Source organism: Pteronotus mesoamericanus, unplaced genomic scaffold (genome assembly GCF_021234165.1).
Source record: "Pteronotus mesoamericanus isolate MK-2021 breed Mesoamerican mustached bat unplaced genomic scaffold, CSHL_Meso_final scaffold_21, whole genome shotgun sequence".
NCBI classification, from domain to species: Eukaryota; Metazoa; Chordata; class Mammalia; order Chiroptera; family Mormoopidae; genus Pteronotus; species Pteronotus mesoamericanus.
In genome coordinates this window covers 18089240-18114071 of record NW_026555310.1, presented here as the reverse complement: position 1 = coordinate 18114071, position 24832 = coordinate 18089240, and the positions used below count along the sequence as shown (strand labels likewise).

At 34.4% G+C, this 24832-nt stretch overlaps 1 protein-coding gene and 1 non-coding gene across 3 annotated transcripts; both read left to right on the top strand.

The window, feature by feature from the left end:
- The first annotated feature begins 125 nt into the window (after positions 1 to 125).
- FGFR1OP2 (FGFR1 oncogene partner 2) lies at positions 126 to 24014 on the top strand. Of its 2 annotated transcripts, XM_054591310.1 has the most exons (7): positions 126 to 376; positions 9383 to 9531; positions 12631 to 12748; positions 14750 to 14892; positions 17219 to 17332; positions 20037 to 20150; positions 21218 to 24014. In XM_054591310.1, exons 2-7 carry the CDS (start codon positions 9397 to 9399, stop codon positions 21353 to 21355), a joined length of 762 nt encoding a protein of 253 aa, XP_054447285.1. In that variant the 5' UTR covers positions 126 to 376; positions 9383 to 9396; the 3' UTR covers positions 21356 to 24014. The 2 variants fall into 2 exon arrangements, with proteins under 2 accessions (XP_054447285.1, XP_054447286.1); XM_054591311.1 differs by lacking the exon at positions 17219 to 17332.
- On the top strand, positions 4719 to 4825 carry LOC129085148 (U6 spliceosomal RNA). The gene has a single exon (XR_008530652.1). It is a non-coding gene; the product is annotated as a U6 spliceosomal RNA (small nuclear RNA).
- Positions 24015 to 24832: the final 818 nt, after the last annotated feature.

The following is a 24832-nucleotide window of genomic DNA, read 5'->3' as shown; positions in this document are numbered from 1 at the left end:
GAGAAACCAAGCAAAAACCTGAGTAGATTAATGGGGAGGGACTTAGAGAGGACCTGCCCCCATCTCTCGCGCATGTCAGTGAAAGGTGCAAATAAAACTCTTGGCTCTGCCCCCACGGTGACGCAAAAAAGAAAATCTCGCGAGGCTGAAGGGCTGTGGGAGCGCTAGTTGGTCTCGGCTCCCGGGGCCAGTGATGGGGCCGATCCCCGCTGACCCTGCAGCTACCCCTCGACTACCTGTGCTGTGTTCTGCGTCTGCTCGCTGAAGCAGGTGAACAAACAAGAGGACTCTCTTACCTTGGGTGCATAGGTCCCCGTTGGCAGAGGCTTTGAGTCCTTATCGCCACAGTTGACGGCTCCGAGGGACTGAGACCAGAGTAAGTGGAATAAATCCAGGGACAAGAACAGGCACAGGGAGTCGCAAGCTTCCTTTCCCTGGGCCGCTCTGGTGCTTTTCCCTTCTCGAACTACCGACCAACCGGCCCTAGTCATTTCCCCCCGCCGGTTACCCCCTCCTGGGAGCGGTACTTCCCCTCCCCGGCATCAGCTCTGAGCTCTTCTTTCCGGGACTAAAGTGCGGAAAGTTTAATGAAAAGCTTTGGCCCTGGTCCTCTGGACACACCTTCCTTATCGGTTTTCTTCCTGCCTAACCCACCTGGGAGCTCACCCTTGAAGGGAGGAAAATAGGACCCTTTCGGTTTTCACTTTACCTCTTTGCAGCACAGGACATGGACAGCTATTCCCTTTTTCTCGAAACTGCCCTCCGAGGAATACTACTTTTTTCCCTGGAGTTCCTCCTCCCTTTCTTCTGCATCCCATTTTTGCATGGTACCAGTATCCATCCTGCTGTCCAAACTGGACACTTTCGTCCTTGATTCTGCAATTCCACACGCACTGCAACGTATTATTTCTTTCACCGGCATTGTTGCAGTGTTCCTCCCCCAGCTAAGTTTCCCCACCATCACCCTTCCCAGTGAGTTATCATTCTGAAATTCAACAGTGATCTGTTTATATCACTCCTTAAACTTTTTTTCAATAACCGTATTGCTGACAGAATTATTTCCCAATGGGTAAGCAGGACTTTTTACTATCTGTCCCAATCTGTTTTACCTTTTTAGTCTCATCTTGCGTCTCCAAATACTGCCTTACTATCCAGCCATACGAGACAACTGGCGGTTTCCCCAACCATGCTATGCACATTCACAGCTCTGTGCCTTTGTATGTGCTGCACCATCTGTCTAGAATGCTTACTCTTCCCTTTTTATTTTTGTTTTTACTACCTATCAAAACCCAGTTCATAGATCATTGTCACCTCAGATCCCCCAGGTGACATTGATAATACTACTGTGCTCCCAAAGCACTTGAAACAGTTCTGCGATATTTATAAGCTTGTATTATTTGTTCATATAATACAACTTGTCTCTTGTGCTAATTTGAGCTTGTTTCTGGAATCATGTCTAAGTCATCTTTGTAGCAAACGCTAGTCTAATCCTTGGTACATAGGCATTTTTATATATATGTGTGTATATATATGTATATATATACACACACGTATAAATATTTATAATAGTTATAAAGATTCACCATTGGAGTTGTAAGTGCCCCTAAAATCAGAATTTTTAGAGCCAGAAGGAACCTTGAATATTAGCTGAATGACCACTTACCTGTTCTGAATATAAGGAACCGTGGAGCCCCAGCACAGAAGTAGTTGTACTTTTAGTATTTGTTGATTGAAATTATGCATAATGGCAAAAAACTACTATACTTTTAATTGATTTTTTAATACGAATATGTGTCTGTATTTGAAAAATAGTGCGCTATATGTGTGAGAGAAATACCGTGCTTTTGGTGTATGTACATCCATGCAACTCTTCCAATGACTTCTTGGCCCATTGGTTAGAAGTAACTGATTTAAGTTAGATTATTTCCTTTTTGAATGGTCATAACTGTTTGGAAAAAATATATATCTGTTATATAATAATATGTTTATTATATACGTATTTTATATATATATAAATGCAACTTATATTTAGCCACAATTCTAAGGTAACATGTGATTTCAAAAAATTCTTCTGTGTCCTTACTTTCAAATTTTGTTTTTTCCAACTTTAAAAATTTATCTTCTTCGTATAGCTGCTTTGTAAAACTTCAGATGTGTTCATTCCATCATGTTCAAGGACTGAAAATTTTCTGTGCTTTCAAATACACTGATGTGCCTGTGTAAGGTGATTATTTTTACATGTAACTTACATGCTTTCTTTCTACATTTTTTTAAATTAAAAGTTTATAAGAAAGCCATACTATGCCTTTTTATGTTTCTATTTCCGTACGTGTCTGTTAATATTATCTACTAATTGCCATTAGGTTCCTGCCTGAGCAATCTAAAAAGGCTTTTAACTAAACTAGATTGTTGACATTTGAAGACACTTCAGTGAATGGCTTATCAGTAGTCACAATATTTCTGTAGGCCCAGCTGTAGCATACTGGATTTGTGGATAAAAAAGAAATGAGTGACTTGAATTTCTTTAAAATTTTGTTAACCAAAATCTAAAACTAAACAGCTGTCAGTTGCTGTCATGGGTGGGCGGTGGTTTCTCTTTTATTAGCAGCAGAATGTTCTGAACCCTCTGCCAAGAGCCTGACTGTGAATGTCTTTGGGTGGAAAAGTGGGTGAGAATATAGCTAATGCGGGTGGAAACCTGCTCTAGAAAAATTTCACCTGTAATTTGGGCGTACCTGTAGAAGATAATGTAAGTATTAATTAAGATAAGTACTATAAAAATAGGCAGATAAATTAAGAATACTTTTTTTTTTGGTAACTGTATTCTATTTTTAAAACTTGTTAGAGAATTTGGAAACAATCTTCCTCCCACTCCACTTGCCAACCAAAGAAGAAGAGAAAAACAATGTTTTTCAAAAAATGGTGGCAAAGTAAATGCATATTATAAAATATTTTAAACTTTTCTGTGGTTTCACATACAGGAAATGAACATACAGATTCTTAGAAACTCTGTGTCACTGCTTTACTGAAATGCTAATAAAATTATGCTTTGAATTACCTGATGTTTAAAATTCACTTTTCTGAATAGCATTATTTTTATAGTTATAAAACACATTTTAAATATAGTTTATTTTTATAGTAGTACTTTTATGCAATCTAGGGAATGTTTTTATAAGTGAATGTTAATTGTAATTTCAAAAAACCTATCTGTAAACATTTATTATTGGTTTTATAATTAACTATAATGCCTAATTAAAATGGATGCTAGGGTTTTATTAGTTATAAGGAAAAATTTTTGAAATTTTGTTATTTTTCATCCTTTCTTCATTTACACTCTTATTTATTTTCTATTGCTGGCTTGACATGTTTTTTAAAAATACTTTAGAATTCTACTTAGTGAAGTAGGGTCAGGTTTTTTGCTTTGTTTTTCCAGCTAAGGAGACTAAGAGGTTTTCACAATATATAAGTAAAAGCAAACAGTGTCTTGGGGATCCACCTTGGCTCCTGAATAGAGTGCTAGACTGGAGATCAGAAACTATTTCCAGTGTTGTACTAGCCTGTCTTCTTCAGTGCTGCCTGGTGCTATCATTCATTTGATTAGTGTTTATTAATGTATATTTTTCCATCTTTTTACTTTTAACCTACCTACATCATATTTGAAGTGAGTTTTGTATAGACAATATCCAGTTGGGCCCTGCTTTTTAAATTCATCCTGATAATCTGTATTTTAATTAGTGTGTTTAGAACATTTATAGTTAGTGTAATTATTAATACATTTAGATTTAGGTTCACCATGGTATCATTTGTTTTCTGCTTGTTCTTTTAATATTTTATTCCTTTGTTTCTGTTTTTCATTTTCTTTGGGTTATTGTATATTTTTGACTTTCCCTGGGGGTAGGGAATTCAGTTGAATACCATGATATATACTGTACAATTAACCAGATTGTCCTGTTCCTCATTATGTTAATAAATAAGGTATTATCTCTACAGTTTTTTAGACATTTTTCTAGGAATTACTATACATGTATGTAACTTTTTCACATTCTACTTATAATTGACATTTTATAATTTCAAGTAAAATGTTGAAATGTTATTACTATATAGGTCCACCTAACCTCCTAACTTTATGTTTAGTTATATAAGTTGGAAATTTCATGAGACAAAAGTTACAGTTCTTATTTTCAAATATTACGTTTTAAAGCACTCATGAAGAAATTAGTTTACTATATTCATCTAGATATTAACAATTTCTATTACTCTTCCTTTAATTTGAATGCTCTGAGTTTCCTTCTGATACCATTTTGCTTGTCTCTGAAGAATTTCTTTTAGAACAGATCTAGAAATGAATTGCTTTTTTCTTCATCTGAGAATGATTCTTATTTCACCTTCTTATGTGAAGGCAGTTTTTGTTGGATATAGGATTCCAGGTTGACAGCTGTTTTATCAGCACTATAAGTGTTCCACTCTCTACTGCCTTTCAAGGTTTTTATTTGTATTCAGTTTTCAGAAATTTGATTATGATATGTCTGAGCTTGCACCTTCTTGGATTTATCCTTTTTGGGATTTTTTTCAGGTCTGGGAATAATGAAAACAGGAAAATTCCCAAGAAAGAGGCAAAATGTTGCATAATTTAAATTCATTACAAAATTGTCCCAGCTCTGGCCAGAGGGCTCAGTTGGTTACAGCATCATCCTCTACACGAAGAAGTCACAGGTTCAGTGCTCGCTTCGGCAGCACATATACTAAAATTGGAACGATACAGAGAAGATTAACATGGCCCCTGCGCAAGGATGACACGCAAATTCGTGAAGCGTTCCATATTTTTAAGGGAAGGGGAAAGGCAAGGAACATATAGCAAGGACTCATGGACAAAACCAAAGGGGAAGAGCTGAGGGAGGGAAGGTGGGAGGGGGCAAGGGAAAGGGGGGGGAGGCAGAGACAAATGTATTTAAAAAGTAAATAAATTAAAAATAAAAATAAAAAAATAATTACAAAATGAAAAACAAAAAAACAAAAAAAAAACACTCCCCTTCTTTGTAATTCTGGATTTGTGTGTGGTTTGCCATTAGACTACCTGTCCTGAATTAAAAAAAAAAAAAAAGGTCACAGGTTCAGTTTCTAACCAGGGCACACAACTAGGTTGCGTGTTAGATCCCCAGTCTGGCACATACAGGGGGCAACTGTTGAGTGTTTGTCTCTCACATCAATGTTTCTCTCTTTCCACCTTCCTCTCTCTCTTAAATCAATAAACATATCCTCAGATGAGGCTTTAAAAAATGAAAGAAAGAAAAGAAAAATAATAATTTTTTCAGTTAAATATATTTTCAGACAAGATCAGGCACATTCAGGGTGGTATGGCCGTAAACCACTTAAATATATTTTCATATTAATTGATCAAAAACTTAACATGTCCTTAGTAGGAGACACAAAGTATAATAGTATTTTAACCATTTTGAGTATTATGGCTTTTCTTTTAATTTTTTTTATTGTTCAATTACAGGTGTCCCCATTTTATTATGGCTTTTCAACAGAGAACTTTTTCAACCCAACCGTAACAGAAACATACTAATATGTTTATCGGTATATTTAGAAACATTACATATTCTTAAACCATAAAGAAAGGTTACCCTATCAAATCCAGTAGGAGATGTTAGAAAAATTCTTTAAGAATGGTTTTAGTCCTTGCTTCAGCTTCACAATTTTTTCAGATTAATTTATTCACAAAAAATAAGGTATACACTGGGTCACACCCTTTGCTAATCCATCACATTTTCCCATCAGTGTTTAATATTGTGGCATATTTTTTTTCCTGCTAATACGGGAGGTTTCATGGAATATCTTGTGCATCTGAGCTTTTATCTGGTGGTATCAGGTAGCCATTCTGATAGTGGCAGCTTTTATCTCATGGATTTTACAACTGGGTCACCCCAGTTTCTTTTTGAAATTTGTCAGGTCAGATTTTGTGTGTCTGATAGAATTTTTAAACTTCTCCATCAATTTGTTATGATGTTCTTGTTTTATATAAGGCCCTTGCATAAGGACTTTTAGTCAAAGCAATCTTTTTATTTAGAGTATTTTAAAATAGCTTCATAGTATCTATAGTATAGTAAATTATCTCATATAGTATCTTTTTTATTGTGTGTTTCTACCATTGTTTTAGGTAGCATCAAGCCATCAAGTAATATAATTGTTGTTTTTAAGGGTTATCTGAAGAATGTCTTTTCTTTGTAACATCTCAAAGAAGTAAATTATTCCCAAAATGATCCAGCTATTAGTACATAAATTTACTCTTATTTTAGCAAGTTGCTCCGTCTTAGAAGGTCACAGTTAAATCATGTGATCAATTTGGCCTCTCATAAGAAGTTTAATTTTATCAGAGTGACTGAAGTGTCTATCATCACTTTTTGCTTTAATATAAAATTCATTAACACAGTAAACTCATGATTTGGTACTAGAAAAATCAAAATTTAAGTTTGGGCATTTCTTGGTCTGTGAAAACACAATCATAAGGTTCTCTTTCAATAGGTAGTGTTGTTGGAGTAACAGTGTTACTCCAGTCGATGGTAATATGAAAAGGAGAAAGTAACAATAGTTCATAATTATTCAGCCAGTAGAAATTTTAGGGTGGCTTCCTGTAGCTGCATGTGATTACATTAGGTTTAAAAACCTAACATAAGCTCTAAAGATGGTTTAGTGGAGGCCTATTACTGAGAGAAGGAGGCTGAGCCTTAGCTACTGAATTAAGGTATGGGATTTAGTAGGCAGTGGACCTCAGGTGCCATGTTGTGCAGTTAATATTCCCAGAACACAGCATAACCTTTTCATGTTTCAAAAAGGAGAAAGATGTATGATTATCTAGAAAGGCTTCATCTAGATTCAGGGCTCAGTTCCAATTAATCTATGCCTGTGGACTCTTTTGCCCAAGGATTCTGGAAGCATAGGTTTTTTTGTTTGTTTTTGTTTTTTTTGCATCTTACTGAATTTTACATACTATAGGTCATGCCTAAATCACCTATCATCTGATCATATATAGGAATCTTAGTGAATTTTATTTGAAAACAGGTCCTTTTACTAAATTTGTAGATGTTGTGTTACAGAGCATAAAGAAGTATTGTTCTGATAGTGGTCCCAATAATATCACTTACAGTTGAGACCTGGGATTGTTAGGGATTTTTAGTACTTGAGTTGTTCTATTAAACCAAGATAAACTTTATCTCCCTCAAGTCTTTTACGACTTTCTCTAGACTTTCAGATTTTTTTAATCATTTTCTTTACAACCAGCATCTGTTACAACCAGTTATTTTTATTGTAAAACAAATATATTTTATGTTTTACTTATAACCCAATTTGCCCTACCCACTGTCCTCTTTTTTTTTTTTTTTTTTTAAGGTAATTCCCTTTGAAGTTTAGAGGAAGTACAGGGCATTGTTGCATGTTCTCTCTTATAGCAGCGTCTTGGACAGATTTTGGATAGTTGTCCTTTTGTGTTTTAGTCAGTTTGGGACATTGGCTCCTTTAATGGTTCTTTCACTTATCATATTTACAAATACCTTTATCTAAACCTCTCAAATTTTAGAAGGTAAATCCTTTGGTCTCTTCAATAAGTGGTGTTGGGGAAACTGGAGAGACACATGAGAAAAATGAAATGGGAACATTTTCGTACACCATATACAAAAATAAACTGGATGAAAGACTTAAGTGTAAGGCCTGAAACCATAAAACTCCTAGAAGGTAACATGGACAGTAAACTCTTCGCTACTGCTCTTAGCAATATTTTTGGCTATTTCTCCTCGGGCAAGAGCAAAAAGAAAATATAAACAAACGGGGCTACAGCAAACTAGAGTTTTTGCACAGCAAAGGAAGCCATTAACAAAATTAAAGACAATCTACTGAATGGGAGAAGATATTTGCAGATGATACAGTCAATAAGGGGGTTAATATCCAAAATATATAAGGAACTTATACAACTTAACACACAGAAAAAAAGCAGTCCAATTAAAACATGGGCAAAGGACCTGAATAAATATTTCTTTTAAGAGGACATACAGACAGCCAATAAACATGAAAAGATGCTTAGCATTACTAATCATCAGGGAAATGCAAATTAAAAACCACAATGAAATACCACTTCACATCTGCCAGAATGGCTATCAATAAACCAACAAACCGTAAGTGCTGATGAGGACGTAGAGAAAAAGTAGCCCTCATATACTGTGCTGGGATTATAAATTAGTGTAGCTACTAGGAAAAGCAGTCTGGAGATTCCTTAAATAATTAAAATAGAGCAGCCATCCAATCCAGCAATTCCATCTCAAGTATTTATCAAAACAAACAAAACAAAAAATCCGAAACCCTAAGTGGGAAAGATACATGCCTCCATAGGCTCATTGCAGCATTACTAGTAATAGCCAAGATAAGGAAGCAACCTAGATGTCTATCAATAGATAAATGGATAAAGAAGTGGGATGTGTGTGTACACACACCCCCCATATATGGGTGTGCATATATGCATATATGTGATACATGTGCATTTATATACATGTGTATATATGTATGCACATATATATGCATACATATTTTATACATATGTATATATGTACACACAATGGAATATTAACAATAAAAAAATGAAATCTTGCCCTTTGAGGTAACATGTATTATGCTGAATGAAATAAGTCAGAGGAAGACAAATATCACATGATTTCACTTATACGTGGAATCTAAAAAAAAAAAAAAACCAAATGAATAAACAATTGAGACAGACCCATGGATATAGAGAAAAAGCTGGTGACTGCTGGGCAGGTATAGGGGGGCAGTGGAATTAATGCAACTTTATATAAGAAGCAGAAGTTCACCAGAAGACAGTTGACACTTTGATTTATCATGACGCATAGGTGCCATTTCAGCTGGTCAGTAGTGTGTGTTTGTGAACATTGTCTCAGGTAGCCCGACCAAGCAGAAGCTAGGAAGGATCTTATAGTCAGATTGACTACAGGATAGACAAGCAAAATGACATTTTTCACAAACGGCAAGACTGGCAGTGCCCTTACGAAGAGCACGATTTCTGTTTAGTATAAAATGTATTAATTGTATGTGTACTTTTTTCCCCATTATAAATTCAGGGTATTTTACATACATTCTGATTATGTTTGCAAATTGTTTATATATTGTCTAACTTTTTCAAATACTATAAATTCACTTTCAAGCTTCTGCCATCCTAACAGAAGCAACACCACTGTTGTTCTTAAATGTTTTTTTCTCCCCAGAGAATGGACAATCCTGTAATAAATGTAGCTCCAGAAGCATATATATGTTAACACGAAGCTAAAATAAGATGGTATACTAGCTTTGTTTTTGATCTTAATTTTAATTTTAATTATAGATATTCCTTGAGAAATGAGTTGCACAATTGAAAAGGCACTTGCTGATGCTAAAGCTCTTGTTGAAAGACTGAGAGATCATGACGATGCAGCAGAATCCCTGATTGAGCAGACCACAGCTCTCAACAAGCGAGTAGAAGCAATGAAGCAGGTTTGGTTTTTTCTTTTTTGTTGATTCTAGTTTTTAAAAAAGCAGTCATTGGCATTTATGTATTGCTTGAATCACTGACTTGTACTTCATTAGTATTTATTTTTTTAACATTCCCTCTAAAATTTAAAAGTAGCTTGAATTATATGTTTCAGTTTTACTTTAGAATATAATTTTGTCATCTCACACATGTATTATGTATATTGTAATACTGTAGACCTGATCACTTTTTTGAAAGACACACATTTGAATTTAGAAAATATATTAATTGATTCAGTCTAAATATATTTGACAAAGACAAGATAATGTCATTTACTAATATAGACATTTTGCTCTCATTTTTATAATGTAGAAATATTTATTTTTCTTTCTAAAAGTACTTAGGTGAATTTAACACTAAATTAAAAAAAAAAATAACGCAGGGCAGTATCTAGTTTACAGCTCATGCAGTTACTGCATTTGTACTTGCTACCTTATTTTACATGTAATGCTGTCAGTTAAAAAAAGAAGTGAAAAGGGCTTCACTTCTTGTTATCCTTAGTTTTGCATATAAGAACTTTCCTGTGGTCTGTGGAGTTTAGCTAAAATTTAAGCCCTCTTATAAAAATTTTCAACTCTAAGAGAATTGTAAAATCTGATACTCTCATTGAAATCAGTGGAGGGCAATGTATGTTCATAGCCTACCCTTTATGAAACTCATTCATTTTGGAAAAGGAAGCACTCTGGGATCAAGCTTTTATCAAAGCTACTGAAAATAATGAAACAAGTTTACTTCATTTGTTTTGCAACTCTGTTGCCCTGAATAGATTACATACCTCCCTAATTGTGCAGCTGTCTCATGCATACCAGTGAACATACCAGGTCTGTCCAGAAAGTATACAGCCATGTACTATGAAAAATAGAGACATTTATTGAAGAAGATACAAGAAACACTGTTCATAGGACAGTGATGCCTCAGTCTGCTTCAAAGTAGGCACCTTGGGACCTCCCACAGCTCTCCCAGTCGCCATCAGCTCCCCTGTCGTATTTTCCTGAATCTCATTGACAGTCTGAAATCTCTTCCCTTTCAAAGGTGATTTTAGTTCTGGGAAAAGCCAGAAGTTTCAGGGCGCCCAATCTGGGCTGTAGGGAGGCTGAGTCACCTGGGTGATTTGATGTTTTGCCAAAACACTCTGCATGAGTAGTAGGCGCATTGTCATGATGAAGCTGCCAGTCACCAGTTGCCCATAGCTGTGACCTTCTGAATCATTTGAATAGTTTCTGTGGAGGAATATTCAAGCTTAATCTAAAATTGGATGCAGATTCATCACTCTACTCCCTCAATCATTTTGAATGCAATGGCCACACAGTACATAATGCTCACTCAATGGTGTCTGCTGCCCCCACTGACTAGTACAGTGAAGTCATCATAGTACAGTGAACTCGCCTTGGCTGCCAGGTTACATCGATGTTGTGCAAACCATTCTCATTATATTAACAATGGCTGGACTTTTTTCCAGACAGACCTCATACATCTGATTGTTTAAAAAAAAGGAGTTTGACAACCAAATTTAGAACTAGGAATGTAATAAGGACTATGTTACTAAGTGACTAATCAAAATGTCTTAAAATGAAGGAGTAAAATTTTAAAGTTAGATTCCTACTTATTAAAAAAAAGAAAAGAAAAGAAATAGCTCTGGCCAACATGGTTCAGTTGGTTGGGTGTCATCATCCCACAAACCAAACATCGCACGTTCAATTCCCTGTCAGGGCACCAGCCTGAGTTGTGGGTTCAATCTCTGGTTGGGGCACATACAAAAGGCAACTGACCAATGTGTCTCTCCCTCTCTTTCTGCCTCCCTTCCCCTCTCTCTAAATCAATAAGCAGTTCCTTGGGTGAGGATTTTTTTAAAAAGAAATAATAATATTGCATTTCTTTTGCACATGTTGTGGAGATATAATTTACATATAAAATTAACTATTTGAGAGGTATGATGTATTGGGTTTTAGAATATTCACAGGTTTGCAACCATAATCATTAATTCCAGAATAGTCTCACCCCAAAGCCCCTGTCTTTCCCCAGCCCCCGGCAATCATTAGTCTTTCTATCTAGATAGATTTGCATATTTTGAACATTTTATATGAACAGAATCATGCAATATGGGACTTTTTGTGTGACTCAATTGTGTTTTCAAGGTTCGTCCATATTGTAGCAGAAATCAACACCTCATCCATTTTATTACCAAATAATATTCCATTGTAAGGGTCTGTCATATTGTCTCAATCAGTCGTCAGTTGATGGACATTTGGGCTGTTTCTATATTTTGGCTATTGTAAGCAATGCTGCTGCTAATACTTATGTACAGGTTTCCGTGTGGACGTGTTTTCAGTTATCTGGGCTCTATAACTGAGAGTGGAGTGGATGAGTCATATAATAGCTCTGGTTTAACTTTTGGAGGATCTGTCAGACTATTTTCCAGAGCAGTTACATTTTACATTCCCAGCAACAACATGTGAGGGTTACAATTTCTCCACATTCTCTCCAGCATTTGTTATTACTTGTCTTTTTGATTAAAGTCATTCTAACAGTTGTGAAGTAGTATCTTGTATTGTATTGCATTGTCCTAGTGACTAATGATGTAAGCATCTTTTCATGTGCTGTGGGCCATTTGATTATTTTCTTTAGAGCAATGTCTCTAAATCCTTTGCTAGGTTTTTCTCCATCTCTACTGAGATATAATTGACATAAAACATTGTGTAAGTTTAAGGTATACAATGTGATGATTTGCTAATCCTATATTATGAAGTGATTACAATAATAAGGTTAGTTAACATTTCCCTCTCCTCGCATAATTAATTACCTTTTGCATGTGTGTGGTGAGAGCATTTACCATCTACTCTCTTAGCAGCTTTCAAGTGCATAATACAGTAGTGTTAACTCACCATGCTGTCCGTACCTTATATCTCTTAACTTACTGCTCAGGTTTTAATGGGGTTATTTTTCTTATCATTCACTTGTAAGAGTTCTATGTTCTGGATACTAGATCCTTACCAGACATATGTCTCAGATTTATATTTCCAAATATTTTCTTACCACATATCCTTTTTTAATATTTTCATTAGTATCAGGAAGAAATTCAAGAACTTAATGAAGTTGCCAGACATCGGCCACGGTCCACATTAGTTATGGGAATCCAGCAAGAAAACAGACAAATCAGAGAACTGCAACAAGAGAACAAAGGCAAGCTATATTACTACTACATATAGCAAATCAAAAGAGAACTTTAATCTGCAGTTCTACTATCAACTTCGGATCAATTAATATTGTCAAAAATGGGGAAATAATCAACTAAATTTACTTTTTGATGTTATTTCATCTCTTCTCGAGTTCATATTGGGTTGGCCAGAAAGTTCATTTAGTTTTTTTTCTGTAAAATAAAAAACACATTTTTCATTTTCACCAATAACTTTATTGATTTGGATATTTTGAGTATGTCAGCTCTCTCCCGTGTGGTATAATGTGGATTGTTCTCAGTTAATGTCTCCATTTGATTGTTGTCAACTTCAGCTGGTCTACGTGACCATGGAGCATCGTCCAGTGAGAAATCTCCAGCACAAAACTTTGCAAACAACTTTTGACACGTTTGATCAATCACAGTACCTTCTCCATGCACTGTACAAATCTTTTATTTCCTTTGTTGCATTTTTACTTTTGTTGCAATAATAAAGCATAATATGCCGGAAATGTTGCATATTTTCTTCTACAGTATTAAAATGGCTACACAGAAATTCACCAATTTTGATTTTTTTTAAATGCACACTGATGTGACAGCTGTCACAATGATACCTAAAAAAATTGTTTTGAATGAAGTTAAAGACAACTAAGCTCTACGTAGAGCCATCTTACAGAAAAAACCAAATGAACTTTTTGGCCAACCCAATATGTCTGAGTCATATTTATTGTCCGTTATCCTGTCGTGCCTTTGACTATCTGCCTTGCTTGAGGTCATCTTAGATCCTCACTGCAAGCACCCAGTTTGTGCCATTGTTGTTACCTATGAAATAACTCAGTTTCATTCCCTGCAATCCCACTGCTTTGTTCCCCCGCTAGGGCGTTTACACTCTCTTTCAGGACTGTCTTAATGGATCTCCCTGGTTCCATTCTCTTTTCCCCTGCAGTCCATCTTCAACTCAGGCATCAGATGGATTTTTCAAAACTATATCTGATTAGCCCTGACTGGTGTGGTTCAATGGATTGGGCATCGCTCTGCAGACCAAAAGGTCACCAGTTTGATTCCTGGTCATGACACATCCCCAGGTTGTGGGCCATGGTGCCTGGTTCAGGGCTTGCAAGAGACATGCAGGAGGCAGCTGATCGATATTTTGCTCCCTTCCCATCTCCCTCCCTTCCTGTCTCTCTAAAAAATAAAAATCTTTTTTTTTTTTTAAATCTGATCATATTATTCTTTTGCTTAAGAACCCTCATACAGCAGGTCCTCAAATAATACCATTTTGTTCAGTGTTGTTATAACATTGATGAGATGCCATAGGAACTTAACTTGTTTATATCACTTAGATTTTGGTAAAATTGATTTTGTTATACTCCTACGTCATTTTGCTTAAAGTCACAGAACCTGCCAGTGACATTCATTTTTCATTGGCCTTTAAAGTCAACTCCCATCCTTTTTGTCTTCCCACATCTCTCTTCTCCACGAAACCTTTGCTTTTGCCCTTTCAAACTAGATTCTGAACATACCATTCACTTTCCTGCCTGCCTACTTAGAATGTCCTTTCCTTTATTTTTCAGCTCAAAGAATGCAAGTTCATCTTAAGCTTCTGTGAAGCTTTCATCAATTTCTCCTCACATATTTCTAATATATATTTGAGTAGAGCTTCTCTCTGCACTTACCACGTAGTATTATAATTATTTACGTATTTGTTTTCTTCACTACGCTCCGAGCTCCATAGCCTTTTGGTGTTACTAAAATAGAGCATCATCTGATACCTGATTGTTCAGTAAATGTTTATTGAAAGGATTCTCAAAAAAAGAGTTTTAAATAGTCATTTAAAAAACTAATAAAGGACTCCATTTGGTATCTTTTATTTCTATACAGCTATAAAGCTAGATTCCTAGCCATTGTGTTTTCTTTTTAAAATATCCTCTTTATAAGTTGCCTTTTTTAAAAATAAATGTAATATGAAAGAGAAAAGTTTGAATAAAATGTACTGTTACTCTTGATAGAATTACGTACATCCCTGGAAGAACATCAGTCTGCCTTGGAACTTATAATGAGCAAGTATCGCGAGCAAATGTTTAGATTGCTAATGGCTAGCAAAAAAGATGATCCGGGTATAATAATGAAGTTGAAAGAGCAGCACTCCAAGGTAATCCATTCTATAAATATAATTTGAAATGGAAAAGAAGGACAATTGGTTAACTTGTGTTCAGAATTTTTTTTTAAATCACATGATAAATTTTTATCTTTTTAATGTTTTCTATTTCTCCTTGTTTTTTTCATTTCCTTTTATATATCATTTTGTTAGATTTACTCTTCTAACTCCCTTGTGTCTAGTAGTTTTAATATATTTAAAAAGTAAACCTTATTTGGCAAATAAAGGTAAGTATTCAATTCAAATTTATTTTTATAAGGCCATCTGCTTTTAAAACATATTTCTTTAATAGATTTATATTTTGACATCTGTTGCAAAAACAAAAATTGAAATGCAGAAAACAACTTTAAAAATTTGAACACAGATAAAGGTAAATTTGTTTTTCTGAAAACTATTTTCTGAATAAGTCTAACTGATTCAAATTATAATCTTGACTGTAATAGAAAAAACACAGGGTCAAGGAGAGGAAAAGAACCAACATATTAAAATTTTCTCCCCTCCCCCCAAATCCCATATCAGGAACATCATTTTCAGTAATAGCTGAGCTGGTTAAAAATTAGTATTTTCCTTCTCTTCATCTTGTTGTCATCCCTGTGTCTCTTCCCTTTGTGTATGACCTTGTGTTTGCTGACAACTGCTATGAAGACAAGTAGAATAGTCTTTACCATTTATCTTCCATTTTAAACTGAATTTTAATTGCTGGTATGAGGTAAAAATATTAGACTAGATTGTAATTACTAGGCCATTATCTGTAATGGATAGTGGTGAGCTAACTATTAGTAGTTAAAACTAATATTATTTAAGAAATACTGATTGTTTTAAGACTTATTTTTATCTTTCTCAATTATTGATACATCTTTTGGATTCTTTAAAATGTGTATTCTATCATGGTGCTTGTAGGTATTTTTAAATTATTTAATTATTCTATTAACATTAAATACCTAGTAAGTAGATCTTTGAAGAAGTTAGTAACAGATACCTCTTGTGTCAAATAGTAAAGTAGTAAATTAAATAAATAAATATGGGTTTAATAACTAATTATGCTATATTTGTCACCTAACCAAAAGGAAACCATTGACCGTTTATGTAGCAGTCTTTTGAATATAAAATGTATCTCTTGTTAATGAGATTATTATAAAAATATTTATATTTAAATGTGTAACGAGTTTTTTTAAAGGTACAAATATGAATTGACTTAAAATTATTGGTAAAAATAATGTGATCTTGAGAAATTTTAGGGGTCTTTATGTTTAATACACTAAGAAGTAATTTTTTTAAGATCTAAAGAGAATACTGTGACCCAAAAATATGCATAAAGTAAGATACTGCATCTTGCCAATCCCATCTGGTAGTAGCTGTAACAGAAGTGAATGTTTCCTAAAACACTTTAGATTTTACCATTCACCAGAGTTGTTTTATTAACTAGCAATGTGAATGAAACAGTTTTAAAGATAGCTGTATACCATCTTTTTTCATTATGTAAATTAAATTCATCGTAAGTGCTGATCCTTGCCTTCCATAATATGATGGCTATTCAATTACTCGTTATTAATTCTAACTAATACATATTAATGTTTGTGATTTTGATTTTTCCCAAAAAGGAAACACTTTGACTCAGTTAAACAAACATCTATTAACACTTGCACTGGCTTAGTTATTAATAATAAGATGAATGAATGAATAAGTTCCATTATTCTGTCACAGGAGCTTACAGTATAATGGGAGATACAGCTAAAAACATAACTCTGATATAAGGCAGGATATGATGAAATCTAAAATAGTAAAAGAAATTATTACTGGAATACTAGAGGAAGCAAGATTAGCTCTTATAAAGAGAATTGGGGAAGGTTAAGGAAAAAAAGAATATCTGTATTCAGCCTTGAATTAACTAGTGGGGGTTGGGCGTCAACGAGTAGAAGTAGGTGAGCAGAGAAACTCGTGTAATAAGGTGCAGAAATAAGAGATTTTAGAACATGTTTAGCAACTAGTGCACTGACATGCCTAAACACAAAAATAATTTTATAACACATTTATGGGTAACAGAGTTACATATAACAGCATTTTTGGAATAAGAGACCCTTTTGAGACTACTGTAATGTAGAATATTGCCCTTCCCCAAACGTTTTTGAGTCAGAGTGAGAACTCATTTTCACCCAAATACTCATTTTTTTTCCCCATTATTTTTGAACAGATGCCTTTTTGGAAATCTTAAAAAAGCAAACATTTCAAACAGTTGGCTAACACGCATGAACTAACACTCATTCAGTTTTTAAATTACGGATAATGTCCGTATTAACATTATAATGACTCTATACTACAGATTGACATGGTACATCGTAACAACTCCGAAGGATTCTTCCTTGATGCATCTCGACACATCCTTGAAGCACCTCAACATGGACTGGAGAGGAGGCACTTGGAAGCAAATCAGAATGTACACTAAATAAAACAGTCAATTTTGGGGGTGTGGGTGGAAGGGGGGATTCATTTAAAAAGTTCTTTTACATTGAGTTTTCCTGCCAGAGTAAATCAGCAAATAAATGAAATTACTTTAAAATGCTGTGCTTTTGATAGCCATGCAAAAAATATAGAAACTTTAAGTCTGTCATTAATTCTCTGTGTATTGTGTCATACACATCCTGTTAGATAATGACAGGCCTTAAAAGTTGTTCTGGCCAGCTTTTCATTTTGTCCTTCTTATTAGCTATTGCTGCAGATTTAGTAAACTTTAAACCATTATTCTCTTTTCTGGACATCAAAGATATGTTCTTGGCACTAATTTTAATCTGAATTTCATAAAAATTTTGTTCAAATTATTTTTTTATTTTTAATTATTGATTTTAGAGAGAGAAACAGAAATATCGATTTGCTGTTCCACTCATTCATGCATTCATTGGTTGCTTCTTGTATGTGCCTTGACTGGGCATCAAACCTGCAACCTTGGTGTATTGGGCTGATGCTCTAACCAGCTGAGCTACCCGGCCAAGGTTGTTCAATCAAATTATTAAATGAACTATTTTAATTCAGATTTTGACAGTTTGTGGTCCTTTAGTGAATTTACAATAAAATTGAAATGCCTTTGTTTAGGTATTATTAAGTGAAGTAGCATACACGCCATTGTGTCTTAACTGTTTGGGTTTTTTTTTTTCAAACTTACTTGTAGCTGGTCTTTATTGAACAAAGTTGAAATAAACCTAAACAAAAGTTACAAGTGAAAAAGGCATGTCAAGGCAGTTCAAGAATTATTTTGCTGATACTCCTTGCCTTTAGGACAGTTTTGAAAGCACAGGTCTTGACCTTTTGTGCCCAGTGAAAGATCTATGATATTTCTCCAAACAGTTTATTGTAATAAATGAACCATCCATGAACTGGACCTGTAAAAATACTGTTCTGTTTAAAAAACTGCTTTTTCCCACTCCTAATGATTATATTAGAATAGACTCTGTCCTAAAAAAAAATGGTGGTATCTTGTTGTCTTCCATTTTAAAGGCAAAGAATTATTTACTTCCTGTGTAGTTTTTTAACCCAGGTCAGTCACATGGGACACAAAAAATCAAAAACTGGGAAAGTTGTTTGTATTCAAAATGTTTACTCATTATCATTATTCAGTTTGCATCTGTAGTTATTTGTCCTTAACTTACTTTTAGACACTATATGCTCCCTTTATATTGGGAGGCATTTTAATCATTTTGCAGAATATGGCAGGTGTTTGTCTTGATGTCATTCTTGCTACCATCATCTAATCTGGGGCCGTCAAGTAGAACTTTCTGAAACAATGGAGATGCTCTTTACCTGTGTCGTCTAGTATGGGAGCTGCCAGCCACCTGTGGCTTTTGAGTTGCTTGCAGTGTCATGAGTGCAGCTGGAGAACTGAGTTGCTAATTTCTTTAGATGTATTTGATTTTATTTAATGTAAATTTAACACCATATTAGACAATGTTGATTAGTCCTTTATTTTTGCCTTTTCTGTGTACTAGCATTGTACAGGTTTCCCCATTAAAATAATAGAAGGACCTGCATTTCAGTTGTTTAAGAAGGTATTAAATATGTGTTTGCTAAAGATATTCCTATTTGTTCTCCATCATTTCACAGTTTACTAGTTTTGTAAGTTTTAGGGGGTCCTGTTCACATCCTTTCTACAAATAGAAATTAAACAACTATTTAAGAGACTTCATGGTTATTTGGGGAGTCGTTAACTTCTGTATTTAACTTTTGTATTTATTAATATAGTAAAATAAGCCTCAATTGACAGTGAATAATGGTCTGTAGAAGCTTTTCATTTAAAAAATGATTATTCTCAAGCTTATGTTGATTTTAACGGTTTTGTCTGTATCTTTCACTTGTCTGTAAGCTCCTTGAAATCAGGGACTGTGTGTTCACAGAATTCATATTTCTGTTGCCTAGGACAGTGCCTGACACATTGTAGCCGTGCAAAATAATGAATGTGATTGGAAGAAATTTATGTTACTTGTTGCACCAAAAAACCTGTGGATGTCTATTTTATACTGAAATTATATTTTGAACAGTTTGCAAAGAGGCCATTTATTATTTTGATACTTAAAAGCAGAACTATGTTCATTTTACTCCGTATTTATTACAGATTATGTACTGGACACTAGTACGGAAATATAAGCACAGTATAGTCTCTGCTGTTGAAGAGGATTGTAATTCAGAAGGGTTCTAGATTGGGCTGAGATAAATTTTGAAGCATGAGTAATACAGAAAATATTTATAAGTCATGACATCTTTGGGAGAAAGAAATTGAATGTGTCATAAATTTTTATCTTTCCCATTACTTTGATCAATAGTGTAGGTAGTTGCAAAAAAAAGAAAAAGTTGCTGATCATTTGTAGTGAGAAGAGTGTGAAATATGAGTACTCTTCTTACCAGTGGGTTTAATTAAATTGTTCTGCTTATCCCTAACTCTAGTCCCGACAGAAATCTGATTTCAAAAGCATGATCATGGTTGGTCAGCTTTTTTATAAATATGTTTTGATATATTAATTCATGTTAAATGGCAGTGTATAAGTGTTACATTCATATTAAGTTGCAATGCAGATTTGATAAAAAGGAGAGGATCCAAAAATAAAAATAATACAATATTTCACTAATTTGCAACTCCCAACTCTTTTTTTCAGGAATTACAAGCGCATGTTGACCAGATAACTGAAATGGCAGCAGTAATGAGGAAAGCCATTGAAATTGATGAGCAACAGGGTTGTAAGGAACAGGAAAGAATATTTCAACTTGAAGTAAGTTTTAAATTGTAAATGTGAGTGAAAACTGCTCATACAAAGATTCATGCCAGAAAATATATCCCATAAATTATGGTCCTTTATTTTGTGCAATGAAAGCATAAATCATTGTTGAATAATCCAAATCCATAGAATAGACTTCTATGCTTTGAAAACTTCTTTTTGAAACTCTTTGGAGAAATTGGTTATAGAAAGCCGAAGATTACTTCCCTCTCAAAGCCTACAAGTTTCTCTCATTCTTTGCAACAGGAAGAAGCAAACTTTTTAAGTAAAGGGCCAGATAGTAAATCTTTAGGTTTTATAAACCAGACAGTCTCTGTTGTAACAGCTCAACTAGGCCATTGTAATGCAGAATTTACAGAAATATTTAATTTACAGTAACAGACCTCCAGCCAGGCTGTAGTTTGCTCATCCCTGCCTTATGCCATTGAAACTGAGAAAGAAAAACCAAAGGTATAGTGGTAGGGAATAAATTGTTAAGGTTATTTTTAAATGTCTGCAGATTTCTTCCATTAACTAGAAAAAAGGTAAGGTTGTTTACCAGTGCTAGATTTGGTCACTTACTTTCTCTCTTGAAAAACATCACAATTTACTCAGCCAGCCCTGCTGCTGCTGAATCCCAGTAAGGAAGGCAAACCAGTTGGCTTGTCTTGCATTTCATGCTATCATGGAAAGTAATAAAAGTACTAAAGTACTAATAGGTTATAGTCCCAGGGTATTATTTACAAACTTCCTGAGTTTATAAAAAAAATAAATCTAGATGTTATTTTCTTCACCTATACTGTGATTGTAAAATGAGGCAGTTTCTCAGGTTCCATCTACAATTACAGCTGCATAAATAAGAAGACTGTAGGAGTGGAAGACCTTGAACACATGATTCCTACCTCTTTAAAAATGTGGTCTCTGGACTCAAGTTGGCATCTTCAACTGCATTTATCATTTAGTGCCTGTCATTTACAGGCCTTGCTTTTTATTTGTCATATGTTTGGCTTTTCTTAAGATATGTTTGTACTCTTGTAGCTACCTTGGTGACTGCATCTTTGTTTTTGTTTGCCTTTTTATAGCAAGAAAACAAAGGCTTAAGAGAGATCCTTCAGATAACTCGAGAATCATTTTTGAACCTGAGAAAAGACGATGTATCAGAAAGTACATCTTTGTCAGCATTAGTGACCACTAGTGACCTGAGCCTGAGAAAGAGCTGAAGAATCTGTGGGCTTCTTACAAGGCTCCAAACAATCCCTGGGACTGGCCTACTAAAATGAATGAATTACGGAAAAATCAACCTCAAGCTACCCTTTTATTTTCTATAATATGTACAGTGTACAGTGCACTGGCAATGACATTTTTAAGAGATAGCAACAAAAAAAATGCATAGTTCGTGGTCATAGACTTTATTCAAAAATACAGTTGAAAAGTAGAAACTAAGACTTTGTTAATTGTTGAACAAATTGAAGATTTTCACAACTGTTGAACATTTCAAGATTTTTCAGTAGTGCTGTTGGCTTTCTGGATGGTACTTGGATAAAGAGGAATATTCCCAATAAATGTTTGGGAATTTATAAAATTATCCCAATTTTAAAATACAGATTTTGCCACAGTTTGGTGAATAGAAGATCATTCTAAATTTTTTCCTCCCTGTTTGGTGTCAGAGTCAACAAATAGCTTATGTACCATGAGACTTTAGCATTAATAATTGCCTGTGACCTTCCCATTAATTTAAATTTTTGTCAAAGAAAATTCAGTTTGAAAAGCTGTAGGAATGTTTTATATGCATCATAAACAAAAGAGATAATTTAATTTTAGCTAATTTACCATAATTAATACTCAGCAAACAATTGTCCATAACTGCTAAGCATATGAAATAGTTTCAGGAATGAAAGACAAGGAATACTACTTTCTAAGAAAGAAGATCTTTTAAGAGACATACTTAGTAGGTTAAACTACTCCTTTGAAAGACTAAGTTTTGGTTCTAAATCAGTAATGAAGATGAGATTCTTCTCTGGTTGATCTTTAAGGATATTATGGAGTTCATTTGCCTAACAGAGTTGAAATGTTTGACAAAGCAAGCTAGGTATGGTTATTGCATAGCATATTGGGAAATCTTCTGCCTCATAAAGCCCTTTTTACAAAGTAACTATTAAGAGAGATAGAAAAAGTAAAATAAAATTTAAAAAAAAATTTCTGGATCTGTTCTTAAGCACCATCTGGTCCTCATAACCAATAAGATTTTTTTTATAACCTTTCAGTTAAAAGAGGGACCAAAATAATCAATGGAGTTAAAAGTATTTGTTTTATTTTTTTATAAAATATATATCCAGTATATGTAGATTTTTTAAAGCCACCAAAAATAGAAGTGTGCTTTAACATCAATTGAAATCTAAATTTTTATTATTTTGGGGTGAGTACAGAATAAAAGGATAACACTGTCAGATATGACCAAATATATTATGCTCATTTATATTAAATACATATTAAAATTAGCACAATAGAAAAATTACTTTTGAGTATAAATCTATTAAATATTTACATGGTGATTTTTATGTATAATTTCATAGACTGGTGAAATTTAAAACTACTTTTCAGAATTTTTCTGTCTTAAGTTTGGGGTAAGTGGGGTTGATGGGGCTGATTGACTAGAAAAGGGCTATAGACCCAGACATTAAATTGATTTTTGTTTTCATTCAGAGGCCTTAATGTTTTATAAATAAATGACAGTTTTTATTTTTAAACTTTTCTATTTGTTTTTGGGAAAGTACCCCTTAATTTGATGGCACATTCATTCATATAGTTTTTATCCCAAGTTAGAATTAAAGAAAATATGATACACAGTTGAGATTAAGTCTGAGGCAGTTCATTGAGGCAGCTCTATTATAAAATATTACTTGATAAATAATTATTTTTGTAAACAAATAAGTTAATTTATTCTTAGTCTTCTTACTTGGATATAATTTTAAGATCTTGGTGTTTAAAGACATTTACTTTGTTATATAGAAAGTTTTCCATCCCAAACTTTTTTTAAATTTATGTCTGAAGGTATGTAGTGCATAGGAGCCTATTTTATCAATAAAGATGAGTGATTAAAATTCATATGCTCTCCAAGTTAATTTGAAAACAGTGCTTACTTCCATTCATTTTTAAGGTGCTTTATTGCTTCTTACCATAAAACTCATACTTAGCAACAACGTCTATCTATACATTTGTGGAATTGGCCAGCAACTTATTATCGACACTGAAAACATTTTTATTTTCTGTGGTGGGTTTAAGAGCGTCTCCCCCAAAGGCATATTCAGGTCCTACTAACCTTCTGTAGCAATGTGACCGCTTTTGCAAATAAAGTCTTTGCAGAGTTTGAAGGACCTTAGTATTAGATCATTCTGGATTTGGGATGGGCCCTAAATCCAGTGACCCGTGTCCTTACAAGAGAGATTTGAAACAGGAAGGGACACGAGGAAAAAGCCATAGAGGCCAGATGCAGAGAGTTAGGAAGTCAAGGAACCCTAAGGATTATGCGGTGCCACCAGAAGCTGGGAGAGCAGCATGGAATGAATTCTCCCTCAGACATTCCAGAGGGAGCAACCCTGACTGATTTCAGACTTCTGGCTTTTTTGATTTTCAGAACTGTGAAAGAATAAATTTCTGCTAAGCTACACAGCCAGTGATAATGTATAGCAGCCCTAGGAATCGACCACATCTATCATGTGTCATCTACCCACTTCAGTTTTTATCCTATGTAGGGAATGCAATTCTGAAAAACCAGTTATATAGAACTTCAAAGATAAAATGCTTTCTGCTCAAATTGATATTCTTTGATACTTACTATCAAGGTGACTTCCCAAATTCTGTATTTCTAAAGAGCCTCAATGATGTTAGTATCATAAATCCAGAACTTAATTTTTGGTGACCACTATCTCTTTTGACTGTCAGAGAAGAATTTCTAATTGAAATTTGAAGGGACGTTTTCTTTTTACCTCACTGACTGCCCCTAATTCTTTTGTTCCTTTTTTTCTCCAACTGAACATTAGGACTCAATTAATTAGGACTCCAACTTAACCCCAGGGCTCAGTTCTTACTCCTATTATTTATCTATACTCACCTCCTTGGTGATCTCACCCAATCCCATGACTTTAAATACCACCTGTATGCTGGATGACTCCCAAATTTACAGCTCCCATTAGACCTCTTGTTAACTCCAGGCTCATTCAACTGTGACAATTGGAGAGATACCTCAAATTCAGGATGTCCACAGCTGAACTCCTAATCTGAATCCCGGACCTTTCCATAGTACTCCTTCCCGCCTCCCCGCCCCCGCCCCACTCCATCTCAGTTGATAACATTTTACTAGCTGCTAAGGCAAAAAACCTTCACGTCATCTTTGATTCCACTTCCTCTTATATCTTGCACCAAGTTCATCAGCAAATCCTGTGGACTCTCCCAGATATATCAGAATCCTACCATTTCTCACCATCTCCACTGCTTCCCCTGGTTAAAGCCACAGTATGATAGTATTAAACAAATTGGATTCAACCTAAATATCCTATAATAGGGAAATTGTAAATTTAATTAAATAATCTAAAAGTTAAATTATCAGTATCTACTCAGTGCAGTTTATTATTATACCATGGCTTGAAGATTCTAGCAACAGGAAGGAAAATACCCAAAGATACCTAAATTTGCATAAG

Excerpts from the sequence above, each read along its gene's own strand:
- FGFR1OP2 (XM_054591310.1), top strand. The coding sequence starts at position 9,397 with ATGAGTTGCACAATTGAAAAGGCACTTGCTGATGCTAAAGCTCTTGTT. Across the intron at positions 9,532-12,630 it reads GAGTAGAAGCAATGAAGCAG|TATCAGGAAGAAATTCAAGA; the intron begins GTTTGGTTTTTT and ends TATTTTCATTAG. Across the intron at positions 12,749-14,749 it reads ACTGCAACAAGAGAACAAAG|AATTACGTACATCCCTGGAA; the intron begins GCAAGCTATATT and ends TACTCTTGATAG.